The 17,090-nt window shown below is 36.3% G+C and overlaps 1 protein-coding gene across 3 annotated transcripts in view; it reads right to left on the bottom strand.

The window, feature by feature from the left end:
- LOC110443656 (mucin-5AC-like) overlaps positions 1-17,090 on the bottom strand; it is a 46,731-nt gene that overhangs the window by 25,791 nt on the left and 3,850 nt on the right. For all 3 annotated transcript variants that reach the window (XM_021488009.1, XM_021488012.1, XM_021488010.1), the window contains exons 2-16: positions 8,590-8,812; positions 7,566-7,709; positions 7,000-7,087; positions 6,271-6,334; positions 5,857-5,926; positions 5,168-5,311; positions 4,991-5,055; positions 4,270-4,314; positions 3,919-3,984; positions 3,438-3,518; positions 2,765-2,950; positions 1,486-1,563; positions 1,228-1,287; positions 1,048-1,104; positions 534-670 (exon numbers count right to left, since the gene is read on the bottom strand). In XM_021488009.1, coding sequence (XP_021343684.1) covers positions 534-670; positions 1,048-1,104; positions 1,228-1,287; positions 1,486-1,563; positions 2,765-2,950; positions 3,438-3,518; positions 3,919-3,984; positions 4,270-4,314; positions 4,991-5,055; positions 5,168-5,311; positions 5,857-5,926; positions 6,271-6,334; positions 7,000-7,087; positions 7,566-7,709; positions 8,590-8,812 — 1,508 coding nt within the window. The remainder of the gene's footprint in view (positions 1-533; positions 671-1,047; positions 1,105-1,227; positions 1,288-1,485; positions 1,564-2,764; positions 2,951-3,437; positions 3,519-3,918; positions 3,985-4,269; positions 4,315-4,990; positions 5,056-5,167; positions 5,312-5,856; positions 5,927-6,270; positions 6,335-6,999; positions 7,088-7,565; positions 7,710-8,589; positions 8,813-17,090) is intronic.

The raw sequence follows: 17,090 nt of genomic DNA, 5'->3' as shown, positions 1-17,090 counted from the left end.
AATAGTTACAACCACTTTGATCACGGGATGGGACAGGCATGGGCAACACTATATGCCCCCTTATTTTATGGCAGGGGCATACAAATTTTGCGATTCAATAATTACCTAAAAAGTCAAACATTTGTTTAGATTGATCATTTATCTGAAGTTAAATGGGGGGGGGGGGGGGGGGGGGGGGGAATGGAGCCCATTTTCAATTGGGGATGGGTCTGTTTAACGGACCTAAAAGGCACACACCATATTTCAGCCAAAATACACAACTGTTTAAATCATCCACCGATGTTCGTTAACACCAGCATTATCACTTTGTGACATCAGCGACAAACATATTTTCGGAATTTAACATTTGTAGCCATGATGCTTGAAAGTTGAATAATGAAAGGTGGCAATAAAAGGAGAGCACTGAAAACAGATCTCAATCAAAGTTCTTCACTTCAAACTCGGAAAGGTAAGTGTGAACTTATCATCAAATTTGGTTATTTTTCAGTTATGCTAACCCTGCCTCAACACCTAACAGATTGTAGTGGTCTTACCTTGTTGTGTAGAAAGGTTCAAACGCAAATGGTTCTGTGTTGGTTGTGTTGCTGGCATTGACTGGCAGGCGTTTGACAAACTCCTGAAACTGCACCCCGCACTCATACTGCTTCGTTGTTTCTGACAGCGTGTGATACTGTAAGTACACAACACAAACTCTCAACAACTTGTCTCAATGTACTGCACGTACTGTTAATCTATTTTCATGGTTTAAAGATTACTTTAGTGTTATTTTGCAAGGAGACATATTTGCAACATAAAGTGACTAATTACAGTTTAATAAAGCCGTAAGATGAAGCCTTTAATATTTCACTGAGCATGTTTCCGACATAATTCATTGTGTTTCTTCTTATTTACGATTTCCCATTTTGGAAGTTTGAATGAAATATATTGGTTATATGAAAAGTTCTTGTTACACATTGAATAAGTGTTTCTATTGCTTATTGGTTATAGTGACAACACCTGGTGATTACAGGTGAGATTGATTACCTGTCAGAGCCAATCTGATCTTACCTGTATAGGTATGGGGGTTGAGACTGTGTGTAGGAGGTGGAAGTATTCTATAGTAGCCTGCAAAAAAATAAATATTTATAAACATTTTCATATGTGACCTCGTTTAAACAAGTCTCATTTGATTCATTTCCAGAAATTTATTGAATGTTTCTTAAGAACTAACATGAATGGTGAGCTTACCAGTTTTATAACTTGATCACATTGGTAAATCTGATCTCGTATCCTGGCTAGCAAGTCCGCCTGTAAAACAAGTGCAAAATCTTAATGTGAATATCTTTTACAAAATTATTCAGATATTGGCCTCATGGATATAATTTTTTATCAATTTTATGTCTTATTTGTCTATTTCAATTATAAAAGGAGAACATCTACTAGTCTTGAGCAATTTCCAATATGTAAATGATCTAGTAAGAATGAGATGACACTCCTAATGAGTACCTTAGTCTTTTCTAGTTCCTGCTGCCTACAGTTCGCCTCTGCTACACATGCCTTGTATGTTGTCTCAGCCTCCGCAGCCTGTAATAACAAGATTAAGTTGGAATCTAAATAAAAGTGTAAACACTTTTGAAACTAGAACACTGACAGGTCAGTAAGGGCCCCGTCTTGTGGCAATTATATCCCCCATAATCATCAAGAAGCAATCTGCCCATATAGCTGAGCTTGATGTTTGACATTTGGACTTCAAAAAGAATCGCAAGGAAGCAAAATATACATTTTACATGTACTATGATGTGATGTGTTTCCTTCCACCTCCATATTTGCTGGGCTAACAGAAATGTAATTACCGGTGCAATACTCATTTGTTAGCTTTGATTTGTTTAATTTCACCTTATATACCTCTTCCATCAAGAGCCAGGGTCAAAGTCAGAGATCCACTTTGTCTTTGACCTTTGGACACAAATGACCTTGATCATTAACCCAGTGACCCTGATCTTTGGTCAGTTGACTTATTCTTTAATTCTGACCAACTTTGCTTCTTAATATCATAACAAAATGTTCATCAGTGAAAAATACAAAACTTGACCTTGACCCTTTGGACCAAGTAACCTGGAACTAAGGTCAGTTGATCACTCTGTGTTAAGTTCTGAACAACATTGCTTCATATTGTCATAACAAAATGTTCATCAGGGAAAAGGTACAAAATTTAACCTTGACCTTTGACCAAATGACCTTGATCTTTGGTCAGTTGACTCCTTGTTTAATTCTGAGCAACATTGCTTCAAAGTATCATAGCGAAATGTTCACCAGTGAAAAGATGCAAAATTTAACCTTGACCTTTGACCGCATGACCCTGACCTTTGGTAAGTTGACTCGTTGTTTAATTCTGATCAACTTTGCTTCATCATGTCATAACAAAATGTTCATCAGTGAAAATATGCAAAATTTGACCTTCACCTTTGATTCTAATGACCTTGACCTTTGACCTTTACTTTTTACCTTAAAGTGTATTTTTATGAACTGAACATCTTGATCAAGTTTCATGTACATCGGTCAATAAATACAAAAGTTATCAGCTAGGAACAAAATTTGTGGACGGACAGACAGACAGACACACAGAGTAATTACTATAAGGCACCCGTATCTCCGATACGGGGCCCTAATAACAATTCCTACAATGATAGAAACAGTACAAGATGGCACAGAACTATTCTCTGATGTATAAACGAGGCACAAAATGAGCTTCATGAATATCTTTATAATTAAGTAATTCAATAACCTTGTGCATGGCTTCCTCCTCCAGTTTACGCCGCTTGTCCACCTTATTGAGGGCGCTAATACCACTACTGCTCTGTGACAACATGTCTGCCTCCAGTTTGTTGGCCTGTTCTCGTACCTTCTCATACTCTTGTTGCCGTGTCACATACAGGGACTGTGCCTTCCGCAGACTGTGCACTGCATCTTGCTGTCATTTAAAACAGGTAGTTTATCAATCCTGTTTCATTTTAAACACTTTTTTTTTTTTTTTATACAAGATGACTTTCAATGGATTATTACACTAGAGTGTAGGCTGACTAAACCAGACTTCCAAATTTTACAGGGTCTACCCTAATTCCTGCAGGAACTCTATCTAAATCAGAGATTTATAACAATAGAGTTTTAGATAGAGTTCCTACAGGAATTACCCCAACTATTCTTTAGACTAAAATCTGAATTTGACAGTGTGATTTATTAGAAAGTATGCTCAAATTCATCTGAACTATTTCAATGAAACACCTTTAGAACAAAATAACTGTAACGTTTAAGTAATTGCTTTGCTAATTGTATACAACATTTTTCTGACAAGTGGTACTGCATATCAATTTCAAAACATTTTTGTCTTAGTTAATTAACATGATTCATACACCACCACCTCCTATCACAACTCATTCAATGATGTACTTAGACCCTACCATTCTCTTCACTTCCTTCAGCCAGGAGTCTTTGATGGTTTTTCGCTCTTTGTCATGTTCTAATCTCCTGGCAGTTAATGGCTAAGGACAGAAAACAGACATTGTATTATGATCAGCACCCCCTGAATGTCAGCAGTGACACAGGTGATTAATACAAACAATTTGTCATTTCAAAAATATCTTGACAGGATCAAATTATTTTGGAAATTCTGATTTACAAATTATATAAGTAACAAGATGATTGACGTTTCTGTTGTATTACTGTACACTGGGAAATATTCACCGTAGTAAAACTTTCACCTTTTTTCGCCCTCCCCAATGAGGATGAATTTTCATTACAACGAAAACTTGTATACAACATACAATATAGTAATTTCATGTGAAGGGCGAACATGAATTTTATCGGCAAATGGCGAACATTTAACAGAGAGAAAGTTTCCCTGTATACAGTAAATGATCATCAATTTAATAAATTTCTTACCTCAACAAATTTGGATGCTTGTAATAAAGTTTGTGTAGCTTGGCAAGTACTTGCGTAATCTTTGTCCTTCAAGAGAGTAAAGAAACAGATAATTCACTAAGAAAGACATTCAGAATAATGAAAAAAACCCACTAAAATTGATATTTTTCAGCCCCTGTAGTCGCAAGACATATGACAATAAATTAAACTGAAACGTTAACATAACATTGTTTATCAAGAGGGCAGAAGAGAGCTTTAAACAGTGACCGTCCTTTAAACCAACACTTTGACTATACTGTAGCAGTAATCCAGCTGGGTGTTTTACTCCACACCGAATAACAAATTTCCCCAGGTAAATATAGTACATCTTACCTGTTGTAGAACTGTACAGTAGACAGACTGGAGAGGTAAGAAAGCCTGCAATGAAATGATTCACACAAGATTATGTTTCTAGCCTGGCTGTCGTCATTGTGGCAGTCATATATAAATATTAATATGATTTAAAATTTAAAGCTTCTGATATGATGGTGTATAAAATCAGATACTGTTGGAATTATTACGGCTTCCAAAATACTGGTGCCATTTAATTGGAATTCACTGTAACATTACCAGTAGAAGATTTCCCCTAGTGATTTTGACGTAAAATAAATGATTTGTACACCAAATTACAATCCTTAGATGAGTAATTTTGCACAAGTATCTCCAACATATAACACAAGGAAAAATCCATTTTTTTGTTTTTTGTTTTATCAACTATACCATATATATGATACCCATTTGTTTTCATTTCAAAACACACTTTCCAATGAAACTTTTGGATTTTTTTTATAACTTCCATTTTAGAGACATTGGTTTCTAATATTCAATTCAAAGAACTGTTTTTATGTTTTAAATGTAATATCTGCATATAAAACGAAAGCCAGATACTTCTATGAAATTTTGATTTTTGTATCAGTTCCAACATAATTAGCAAAGAATACGTCTCAGATATAATTTATATTACAGCATATCTATCTATGCAATTTTACATAAGCTTATAAAAAAAAGAGTTATGTCAGTAATTGAGAGAGGACAGGTTGATCTTCCTACAAACCTCCTCTGTTAAAATCGGCTTCATGGTCTGTGCCAGACGCCCAAGATTCTTGGAGTAGTCTGTCTCTACAAAATAGAAAAAGAAACAAAGTATGATAAGTCTAGAATCAACTAGTATTTTTTTAACTATTTCTTAAAGAAAAATCAAGAAATAACAAGTATTTGAAATGGCCTGTACCTAGTTGAGCTTTGCGTTCTATGTACGATGTGACATCTTTCATGTACTTGGACCAGACCTTGGCCCGCTGTAGTGCTACATCCACCCCTGCCTGAAGTTCACAAAGACAACTGTCTACACTTTCAGAGGTCAGGACTGCAACGGCTGCAAAATAAGGCAAACCAAATTTCATAAATTGTATATTTTTTTTATCATTTTCTGAAAACATAAGACAATTGGCAAAGTTGATACTTGATCTGACAGGCAATGAACTTGACTTAGCTATCTATGCCGATTCACCTTCACTTACATTTGTTTCAGTCCATTAAATGTGTTTATAAGACTAATAATAACCCTTTACCAGTTTAATGGAAATTAATTAGTGAAGTTCATATTTCTCGTGCTTTTTCAGGTAGTATTTATAGCAAAATAAAATCTACATGCAAATAAGCGTTGTTTTACAGCAGTTTTGTATCGCAATTCATGTACAGCAGCATGATTGGAGCTAAGATATAATACAGGTGAGTCTTCAACATAGTTGAAGTAGAGTCAGTTTACTACAGTCGGCTTATAACTTCCTGTAAAGGTATTAGTACTTGCATACATGAAGTTGTTTCTGTTTCCTCGGCAATGTTTTATTTTCCCTGAAGTAGTTTCTATTTACCAGGATTTTTACCTAGAATGGTTTCAGTGTAGCAATAACGACTTACATTTAGAACTATCGTCTGCATCTGGCACTTCTTCAGTTCTGTTTGGAGTGGAAGCTAGGCCATCGTAAGACTGAAAATATACACAAGCACAGCTGGTTAGTTTAACATGTGGATGGGTTTATTACCAGGCTTGTGCTTATCACTGGTAAAATACGGTAATAGTATCAGTGCCATACAGAACATGTATACATTTTCTATATCTTGCAATGCAACACAGGATTAAATTGATTCAATATCTGCATGTTTCTGTAAAAAACGTTAAAACCTTTCACTTTTTTCATTCGAAGAAAGACTAATGATGAAAAAAGTATATTCAAATTCATTGTACATGTATTGTATAACCTTTTTAAAAGGATTATCACCTTTGATCATATCAATTTAATATGTGAATATCATCGACAAAGCTATTCTTACCTTTGCCTTTTCTGTTTTCTCTTGAAACGATGTATCTTGATCACCCATCAAGTACTCAGACACACTGGCAAATAATGAAACAAACTTAAACAACAGAATCAATTCAAGAACAAGTTCTTAATGTAAAAGGGGCCAATACAGAAGTCTCAAAAACTAAATTTCGACTAATCAGAGGCAGTGTCAGCCGTCTTGTATGCCAAATCGTAAAAAGAAAAGTGTTTTGTATATATCTAGTATGAATAATGTTAATCGCAATACATGTATATTGAAATAAGGCTGTGACATAGTTGGCTAGTCTTTCTGAGCCAGTAGCGTATAGAGCAGTATACATAGTTTATCCTGATTTCCTGGTTTCTAAGCTCCTGAGAATTGTACAGATAGCAAAATTCTCTGGAATAGTTTTGCGACCAAAACTAATCCAGTGATCAATGGCGGAACATTCGACATGAAGTCATGATTGGCAATCCCTGGTAGAACGTTCTCCATTGATCTGTGAAACCCAGACTGTTAATTCCTGGAAGAACATTCTAACATGGTAGATGGACTCATAATACCCCAGACAGGTAACTCCTGGAAGGAAGTTCTACATTGATATGTACAGCTCAGACTGCTAACTCCTGGAAGACGTTCTAACATGGTATAAGCACTCATAATACCCCAGACAAGTAATTCCTAATTAACAGACCTGCACGTTTCGGTATACCCAGGGCTCATGTACCTGGTACATACCTACTACTGAATACCAAAGCCAACTGGTCTATAGCCTCAGAAAAATGGAGTTCTGCTGATGAAGATGAAGTTCCAACATAGTCAAAACCTGAAAGTACAGCAAAAGGATTCAATGAATGTTTAAAACATGGTTTTGGGTGTATATCACAATTCTATATTCAAATCTTACATGTTCTTATATAAATATATAAATTCAATACCCATAACAGGTTGATATTTAGTGCACTGTAAAACATCCAATTTGAAGTGAAAGCCTTTTAAGAAAGCTAATTAAGTTAATGGTATCACCTAACAAAAAACTACCATAATCCATTCACCCTTAAAGACACATTTTAACCTTACCAAATCAAAGACTGGGCAAGTCCAATTTAAATATGTAGGGGTGAATGAGTGTATCGTTGAGGTCAAGGCTAAGACTTCGGTTAATCAGAGCTAGGTCTTACCCTTGAATTACAACTGGTTTTGAAAATGAGACCAATGGCATATATACAGGATAAAATGGTTGAAGTGTTAACTATAAAGTAGAATCAATGACATGTAATTACTTTCACCATGAAAGTACCTACTTTTGACCTTGGAGATGAGAGCACCTGATGCAGCAAACAGTTCAGTAGATTGAAGGATGGGGTAGGACTGTAAGATATTTTTCAAGGTGTATAGCACTTCACCCAGTCTCTCATGGGTTCTGTGTCGCAGTTCGTCTCCAGATTCTGTGGGAAAAGTTATCTAACATTATACTCTCATATCTATATTTAATAATTAATATTTTCATTTTTTTCTTCTTCAAAAATTAGGAGGCCAGGTATATGGGTCAAGGTATTTTATTTGAATATACAAGATAGCCTATCTTCCTGATACCTTATAGAGCGAATACCATTGCTAGGCCTCATGGTTTATTAGAAGAAGTTGTTTGAAGAATATAACCCAATAAACCACCATGACCTAAAGAGTCGATCAAGATTGTAATACATTTTGACGTGATTCATTAACAGCTTTTACCAATTATATATTACAACTCTATATTTAAAGATTTTACCACATATGACCCAAGTGCCTCGATATGGGTCAAATTCATTCATTTGAACATCATTAATAACATTTCATCTCAGTAAGCTACAGGCCAAATATCATAACTCTAAGCTTCATGATTTTTGAGAAGAACTTTTTTCAGAACTTTCATTGTTTGAAGATTACGGCATTCTAGACCCCTCTGGCCTATGAGTCAACGTAATTTATATAAACAAATTTGATATCTATTCATTTCAGCAAGCAACTGGCTAATCATCAAAATAGATTATCATGGTTACTGTAGGAAGTCGTTTGAAGGTTTTAGAACACTTGACCCCTGTGACCTTGAATGTAGTCAGGTCATACATTTGAACACATTTGATAGCCTTTCATCACAGCAAGGGCATATGAATAGCAGAACAAATGAGGATAATAGTGTACTTTAATAGTGTACATGTAGTTACATACATGTTCCCCTACTACTCTTCTCTACAGACGGCACATCTAGAATGACATATGATATTAACACTGCTATGAGGACCTAGTTTAATTTATATAAAGGTAACAAACATTACATTTTACCTGAACACTCTCCAAACACTCCCTTGAGTCTGGCCAGGCCATCTGAGAATCGCTTGACATTATGTGTGAGGTTGATGATGTCATCTTGGTCAACAATTGCTCCATCAGATGAGTCGTTGTGGATGCTACCAAGAGATATGCTCTTGTTTAGATGCTGGACAGGAGGAGTGGCCTTCATTCCAGGTGAGACAGTATCACCCACCACACCCTGGGACTGGACCCCCTACAACACAAACAACATAAACGGTAAAAATAAGTTCTCATCAACCACACCTTGGGACTGGATCCCCTACAACACAAACAACATTAACGATAAAAATAAGTTCTCACCAACCACACCTTGGGACTGGACCCCCTACAACACAAACAACATAAACGGTAAAAATAAGTTCTCACGAACCACACCTTGGGACTGGACTCCCTACAACACAAACAACATTAACAGTAAAAATAAGTTCTCACAAACCACACCCTGGGACTGGACCCCTACAAAACAAACAACATAAACGGTAAAAATAAGTTCTCATCAACCACACCCTGGGACTGGACCCCTTCCAACACAAACAACATTAACGGTAAAAATAAGTTCTCATCAGCCACACCCTGGGATTGGACCCCCTACAACACAAACAACATTGTTAGGAAATTCTCACCAACCACTCTCTGGGACTGGACACCCTACAACACAAACAATATTGTAAGTAAATTTCTTGCTCACCACACCCTGGGACTGGACACCCTGAAATACAAACAACGGTGTCAGTATAAGTGGCACTTCGGAACAGAGACCCCCTTACAAAATAAACAAATGTGTCAGTAAAGTTTCTCAGACCACACTGAACTACCTTTACCATTAACAAACATGTTAGTAAAGTATCTCCCATCACACCCTGGGACTGAAATACCTTTACCATTAACAAACGTGTTAGTAAAAGTATCTCCCATCACACCCTGGGACTGAAATACCTTTACCATTAACAAACGTGTTAGTAAAAGTATCTCCCATCACACCCTGGGACTGAAATACCTTTACCATTAACAAACGTGTTAGTAAAAGTATCTCCCATCACACCCTGGGACTGAAATACCTTTACCATTAACAAACGTGTTAGTAAAAGTATCTCCCATCACACCCTGGGACTGAAATACCTTTACCATTAACAAACGTGTTAGTAAAAGTATCTCCCATCACACCCTGGGACTGAAATACCTTTACCATTAACAAACATGTTAGTAAAGTATCTCCCATCACACCCTGGGACTAAAATACCTTTACCATTAACAAACGTGTTAGTAAAAGTATCTCCCCATCACACCCTGGGACTGAAATACCTTTACCATTAACAAACGTGTTAGTAAAAGTATCTCCCCATCACACCCTGGGACTGAAATACCTTTACCATTAACAAACGTGTTAGTAAAAGTATCTCCCCATCACACCCTGGGACTGAAATACCTTTACCATTAACAAACGTGTTAGTAAAAGTATCTCCCCATCACACCCTGGGACTGAAATACCTTTACCATTAACAAACGTGTTAGTAAAAGTATCTCCCCATCACACCCTGGGACTGAAATACCTTTACCATTAACAAACGTGTTAGTAAAAGTATCTCCCCATCACACCCTGGGACTGAAATACCTTTACCATTAACAAACGTGTTAGTAAAAGTATCTCCCCATCACACCCTGGGACTGAAATACCTTTACCATTAACAAACGTGTTAGTAAAAGTATCTCCCCATCACACCCTGGGACTGAAATACCTTTACCATTAACAAACGTGTTAGTAAAAGTATCTCCCCATCACACCCTGGGACTGAAATACCTTTACCATTAACAAACGTGTTAGTAAAAGTATCTCCCCATCACACCCTGGGACTGAAATACCTTTACCATTAACAAACGTGTTAGTAAAAGTATCTCCCCATCACACCCTGGGACTGAAATACCTTTACCATTAACAAACGTGTTAGTAAAAGTATCTCCCCATCACACCCTGGGACTGAAATACCTTTACCATTAACAAACGTGTTAGTAAAAGTATCTCCCCATCACACCCTGGGACTGAAATACCTTTACCATTAACAAACGTGTTAGTAAAAGTATCTCCCCATCACACCCTGGGACTGAAATACCTTTACCATTAACAAACGTGTTAGTAAAAGTATCTCCCATCACACCCTGGGACTGAAATACCTTTACCATAAACAATGTCAGTATAGTTTCTCCAACCACACCCTTGGACTGAACCCCCTAAAACATAAACACAAGTACATGACGTGTAAGTGAAGTCTTATATAATTCATTCTTAGCCCCCCTGGCTACATCACAAAGGTGTTGGTAAATCCCCACCACCACTGTGACTCTGGGATTAACATATCAGTGAGGTCTCCACACCCTGGGACTGTGTCAAAACTAAAGCAGGGTCATAAGAAAACAACTGATACATAATGCACTCTTTTTCAGTAGAAATGGCCAGCGTTTCACACAGAAACATTTATTAAAGAAATAGTTTCAAAATATTACAAGTATCGAATAATAAAGCGATAACAACACAATTTTATCAAAATATTTCAAATTCTATAACCATGGATAGTTATACATGTATGTGACAAGTGAAAACTGTACTCAGAATTTTTATAATCTGATGTCATCAAGTATTTAATTTCTGATTGATACCAGTAATCTGTAGGTTAGAATGAAATTCCTATGACAATAACCAGTATAAAACACTTTGAAAGTGTCGAGTGTTTTCAAGTTGTCACTTGACAATGCAAGTGCACTGTGGCTCGTGAAATTGATTTATTTTCTTGACCCCTGAAAGTTGTCGCACAGATCCATTACGACACACATCAATCATAAATATTTAGAATTACAGTTTAGCTCTTCAGACTCGACATCCAAAATGTGCAACCAACATAATTATTATGGTATACACAGTACATGTATTATGAGAAGTTCTTTTTACAAAACCAATAAAACGTAGCTGAATTGAGTCATTTCGGTACATATATAACAACTTTTGTACATACGTTTCCAGCATAGCCGAAATCGACATCGATTTTATGGACAACTCGTACACATTTTACACATTTGTGTGCATACGCTTCACTGGTCATTTGTCTTATGAAGGTGACAGTGTACATATCGTACTAGTCACCGAAACGTCACATAGAAAATGTTACTGTTTGTGTAAAAAGAACTTCTCATAATCCATACTTACCAACCTGAAGAAAATGTTTAGAAACAGTACATGTATGTCTACCAGTACATCTTAAATGAACTCTTCATACTAAGTCTAACATACATACATCTCCCAGTGTCTCTTGCTCAGACTTGAAAATTTACATCCAATAGGTATACCCTACTGTATATGTAGTGTATGTCTAGCAGTATCAGTGAAAATATACCAGAACCAGCACTTCCTAAACTCCTACACTTTGTGTAAAGATTGATGTTAAGATACTGCTGTTAGATAATGCACAGATATACATACCATAATATATTTATCAAACTCAGTTTGATACATGTACAGTAATGTATATACAGACATAGCTGGTTTAATTAATTACCTAGCAGACATATAAATAAATACTAGTTTTAGTATATATATAGGTACATTAAGTGATATACAGGTATACTGTATATGTGTGTGTGAAAAATGGCACTCTGCCCCCTCTCCTGTGTACATGATGTAAACAGACTATAGCGGTACAGATGTTGGTGTTACTGCAGCATACTACGTTATAAACACGGACACAGAGAAATGAAGCATTTCGGCACTGTTATGACTATACTGGGGTGTTGATGCTCAATAAGTACCTGCAGGGAGTACTTGAGTATCCGTCCTAATAGCCTTACAAGTATCGTCTGGTTACAGGAGATATATATGTGTATGGTAACAGCTGATAACGTATGAACTCTTCGTCATACAAGTTGTCTGGCGAGTGATTCACTCCATTGGCAATGAAAGTTTATATCAGCATGTACCGGCATTCTTGTGAATTCTAGGTGTGTTCCTAACAGATGGCGAGATTTGCCTAAATCTTTGATGATTGTGGGGTTTTCTTTTAGCCATACGATAACATTGGCACACTTTACAGATTTATGAAAGCTTTATGCATGTGTGACTCGGGTTTCACCCTTAAAATGATAAAATATTCAAATTCTCAAAAACTTAAAACTATAAGGCATTACTGCTTTACAATATGTCGTGTGTGTATATATATATATATATACATACCTCAACAACAAAATCAAACATGAAATCATCCTCAAAATCTGGTTCTTCTTTAACAGTATCCATGCTATATGTACCAAGAATACCAATCTAATAAAACTCCTGCAGCAGAAAGTTGAACAGATCTAGGAACACACAGTTATCAGTACTGTGTACACAACATGGGCCCCGCTATACCACTATGACCCACACTAGCTGTAAAGCCATGAAATATCACTATCAAGACTATAAAGTTTGAAAGACAAGGTGAGCTCCACCTGTAAACAGGAAATCAATTTCAGGTAAACATTATTGTGATAGTACATTTGTAGGATGATCTGTCCCATAGCCTCCGGCCAGGCCATAAACAACACCGTAATGAGAGATCTGTATTCATGACCATTACAATCACACACCCTTTTAAGTGGTAAGAGGATCCAACAGACACACCATGCAATACCCATACAACTTCAAGTTGATTATACTTTGGCCCAAATATGCTTGACAAAATGATGAAAAGTTCATTCAAATTCATGATCAGGGGCTTAAAATATGTGGTAGAAAAAATCTAATCACAGATACATCTGAAAGTTCAACTGGTGCAAAATTTAAAGATATTGAAACAAGAATGTTATCTTTGATATAATTAATGTTTGCAAGGAATCTCCATCTGTACCATGTCTAGAGAATTTGGCATTGTGCATACCTGTAAATCAAGGAATACTTGGAAGCTGGAAGCATGGCAGTCATATATATATACTTTCAAATACAAAGATATATTCCAATGACATGCTTTACATTTACACATTTCTTGCACAACGATGTTCATCTGTGTTATCACTATATACAATCCAGATATTATCAAATCATCAAACTTATTCAAAAGTCATTTTTATTCATCTTAATGCCCCAGCCAAATTGATGGGTGAGGGGGCGGGCTGGCAAATTAAAACTGGGGCTTTGAACGAAGCCCCGAGTTGGAGGTTCTGTCCGGCAACTCAACTCCCCTCCCCCTTTGCAGCACTGAAGCTGAAGAATTTTAATCATCTGAGGGAGGGGTGGGGCGGGGTGCAGGGGGTGATGCAACTGCTGTTATAATTCTAAGTTTGAACACTTTACAGTGATATGACATGTAATGTAATTGAGCCGACACTGGTAAATATCATGATCAGGATACAAGCATGTTGACACTTATATTTTTGTACCAGGATATGTATACATTACACCAGTTAAGTATGTATAATGTGCCTGCATTACACTTCTAACAACTCATCAACAACCAAAGTGATATGTGCTGGGTCTCTCACCTGGGCCTACTGCCCATGTAGTAACCTGCCATAGAAGCCAATCACAGTAATCATCGCTAATTGATCCTAATGCATTGATAGCAGGCTTCAAAAAGGCCCACATCCATTAAGTGCCTGCTGTACAAATTGTGATGTAGTGGGGTTAATGGAGAGGCTACCACATCAGCGTGATGTACCCCTCACCGCCTGGCACTGTCTACAACTTCATGCTGCATTTTTGTGTGCAAGTATGCAATTTGCACTAACAAGTGCTGGGTCAACTGGTTGGAGTACTTCTACTCCATATACTGTAAACTCTTATTTCAATTCTTATCACATGTCAATTATTTTCTGGTTGTTTACTGCATGCACTTTAATTAACCTGTGTAAGTAACTGACAATTGGAACATAATCCATGGAATGTCTCCTTAACGTCTAAAACCACGCTAGGGCAATAAATCATAATTGATTTTCTGTACTGTACTTTTGAATGTACTTGTTACACGAGTGTTAAATACAGGATACACCCACATTTCATGAAGCAAGTGCCTACTTTGTATATATATATAAAAAATAGAACAAAAGACAGAGATAGCGTCTCTAGGCCTTTCTCGGGTTGATTCCCCGTTCATCAGGAGACTATTTATTTTGAAAACAGGTATTGTGAGGTCATAGTTGTTTACACAAGAAAGTATGACGTCATCAATAATGCAAAGTCATTATGACGTCACAGAAGGCATACACATAAATCCATGACGTCAACAACAATACAAGCTTAATTGTGACGTTACATTACTTAGACAAATGCATTACTTTATGATCTTACCAACAACAAAAAATACGGGAGATACAAATTGTTTCATTTACGGCAACAATAAAATATGAACAATAATGTTTAAAGATATTGAAACAAGAATGTTAACTTTGATATAATTAATGTTTGCAAGGAATCTCCATCTGTACCATGTCTAGAGAATTTGGCATTGTGCATACCTGTAAATCAAGGAATACTTGGAAGCTCGAAGCATGGCAGTCATATATATACTTTCAAATACAAAGATATATTCCAATGACATGCTTTACATTTACACATTACTTGCACAACGATGTTCATCTGTATTATCACTATATACAATTCAGATATTATCATGTCATCAAACTTATTAATTCAAAAAAGCCCACATCCATTAAGTGCCTGCTGTACAAATTGTGATGTAGTGGGGTTAATGGAGAGGCTACCACATCCAATGCAGTTTTAAGCAATTGCTGTGCTTTAAATATTATTGTTCATATTTTATTGTTGCCGTAAATGAAACAATTTGTATCTCCCGTATTTTTTATTGTTGGTAAGATCAGAAAGTACTGCATTTGTCTAAGTAATGTAACGTCACAATTTAGCTTGTATTGTTGTTGACGTCATGGATTTATGTGTAGGCCTTCTGTGACATCATAATGACTTTGCATTATTGATGACGTCATACTTTCTTGTTTTAACAACTATGACCTCACAATACCTGTTTTCAAAATAAACAGTCTCCTGATGAACGGGGAATCAACCCGAGAAAGGCCTAGAGACGCTATCTCTGTCTTTTGTTCTATTTTTTATATTTAATTCCAACACAAGGACTTCTCAATGTTTTCTTTATATATATATATATATATATACATCAGTTCATGATTTACTTAGCACCAATCCCAACACTATAACTTCCTAATTTGATGCATTGTTTAAATTTGTCATTCAGGAATATATGTATATATTTGACCTTTGTGACTTTCACCACTGACCTTGACCAAGTAACATCTGGTGACACTGTCAATTCAGTGTATATTACGACAAAATGTTGTGATCCAAAGTTAAGATTAACTGTATGACCTTGACCTTACAACAAGGAGCAAATAGTGTCAATCCTAATTACATTATTGTTTCATGAAGTTATCACATACGTTTACCATTACCAAAGCTATTTTTAGGTTGAATTTGGTGCCTTAAAAAGATCCATTCCCCACAAAAAATACTTGCAAAAAATCGTATGTGATTTTTCCCCAGTCATAAGGCACAGGCCCCTGTGAAAAGTGGGTAGAAAAAAAACTGATTAAAACGTGCCCTTGACCATGCACCAGTAATATTTCAGTGTTCCAAAATTAAGAAAGATCTCTCCAGTACTTTGAGAGAAAATCCACGATGATAGCCCTACAGAAATATTGTTCTTCATATCCAAAAACATTATTGATGTTGCACAATTACCAGGGCCAGGGGTATCCTGTGTATAAAATTTGAGAAAATTGTGTTCACTACATATACATGAAGTACTTTCACTGACTGAAGTATAGCTACAACCAACTCTGACCATAATACCGAAGTGGCTGCGCATGCTTGCATGGACATGTGCAGTCCTATTTTACTTCAAATCCATAAACTAAAAAGTGTCTGTAACTGCATGTAAGACATAAATGACCCTGTAGTGGTCTGTAAATAGCAACTGTGACCTTGGCATTGACCTTGTGGCCCTGAAATACACACTCATCTGACGTTTCTCATACTTAAACTTTGTATAAACTTTCATGAAATTCTGTTACGAAATTATGCTTATTAAGAGTCATAAACATAAATTGAGATGAAAATCTCAGACAGATCTGTCAAGTTCTTTCAGAGATATATAGTGATAACAAACTTTGACCCTGAAATCCAAGATGGCTGCCTGATGGCAATATCAAATTTGTTCTTCATATCTGCATAGAAAAGTTACTTTGTACAACAACTTCCCAACAGGAACCTATGTGTAAAATTTGCAAGACGATGCGTCTTTTAATTTGCTTTCTGGGAAAAGGCAATAACAAAGTTTGACTTTAAAATCCAAAATGACTGCCTGGCAGCCATATTGTTCTTTATATCTACAAACAAAAGTGGTGTTGCAGGTAGGACACAATGGGAACCTAAGTACAAAATTAGAAAAAGATCTGTCCACTAGTACTTTCACAGAAATAGCCAT

The sequence above is a fragment of the Mizuhopecten yessoensis genome, unplaced genomic scaffold (genome assembly GCF_002113885.1).
Source record: "Mizuhopecten yessoensis strain PY_sf001 unplaced genomic scaffold, ASM211388v2 scaffold716357, whole genome shotgun sequence".
Taxonomy (NCBI): Eukaryota; Metazoa; Mollusca; class Bivalvia; order Pectinida; family Pectinidae; genus Mizuhopecten; species Mizuhopecten yessoensis.
The sequence above is the reverse complement of the archived record's forward strand: the minus strand, read 5'-3'. Positions and strand labels throughout refer to the sequence as shown.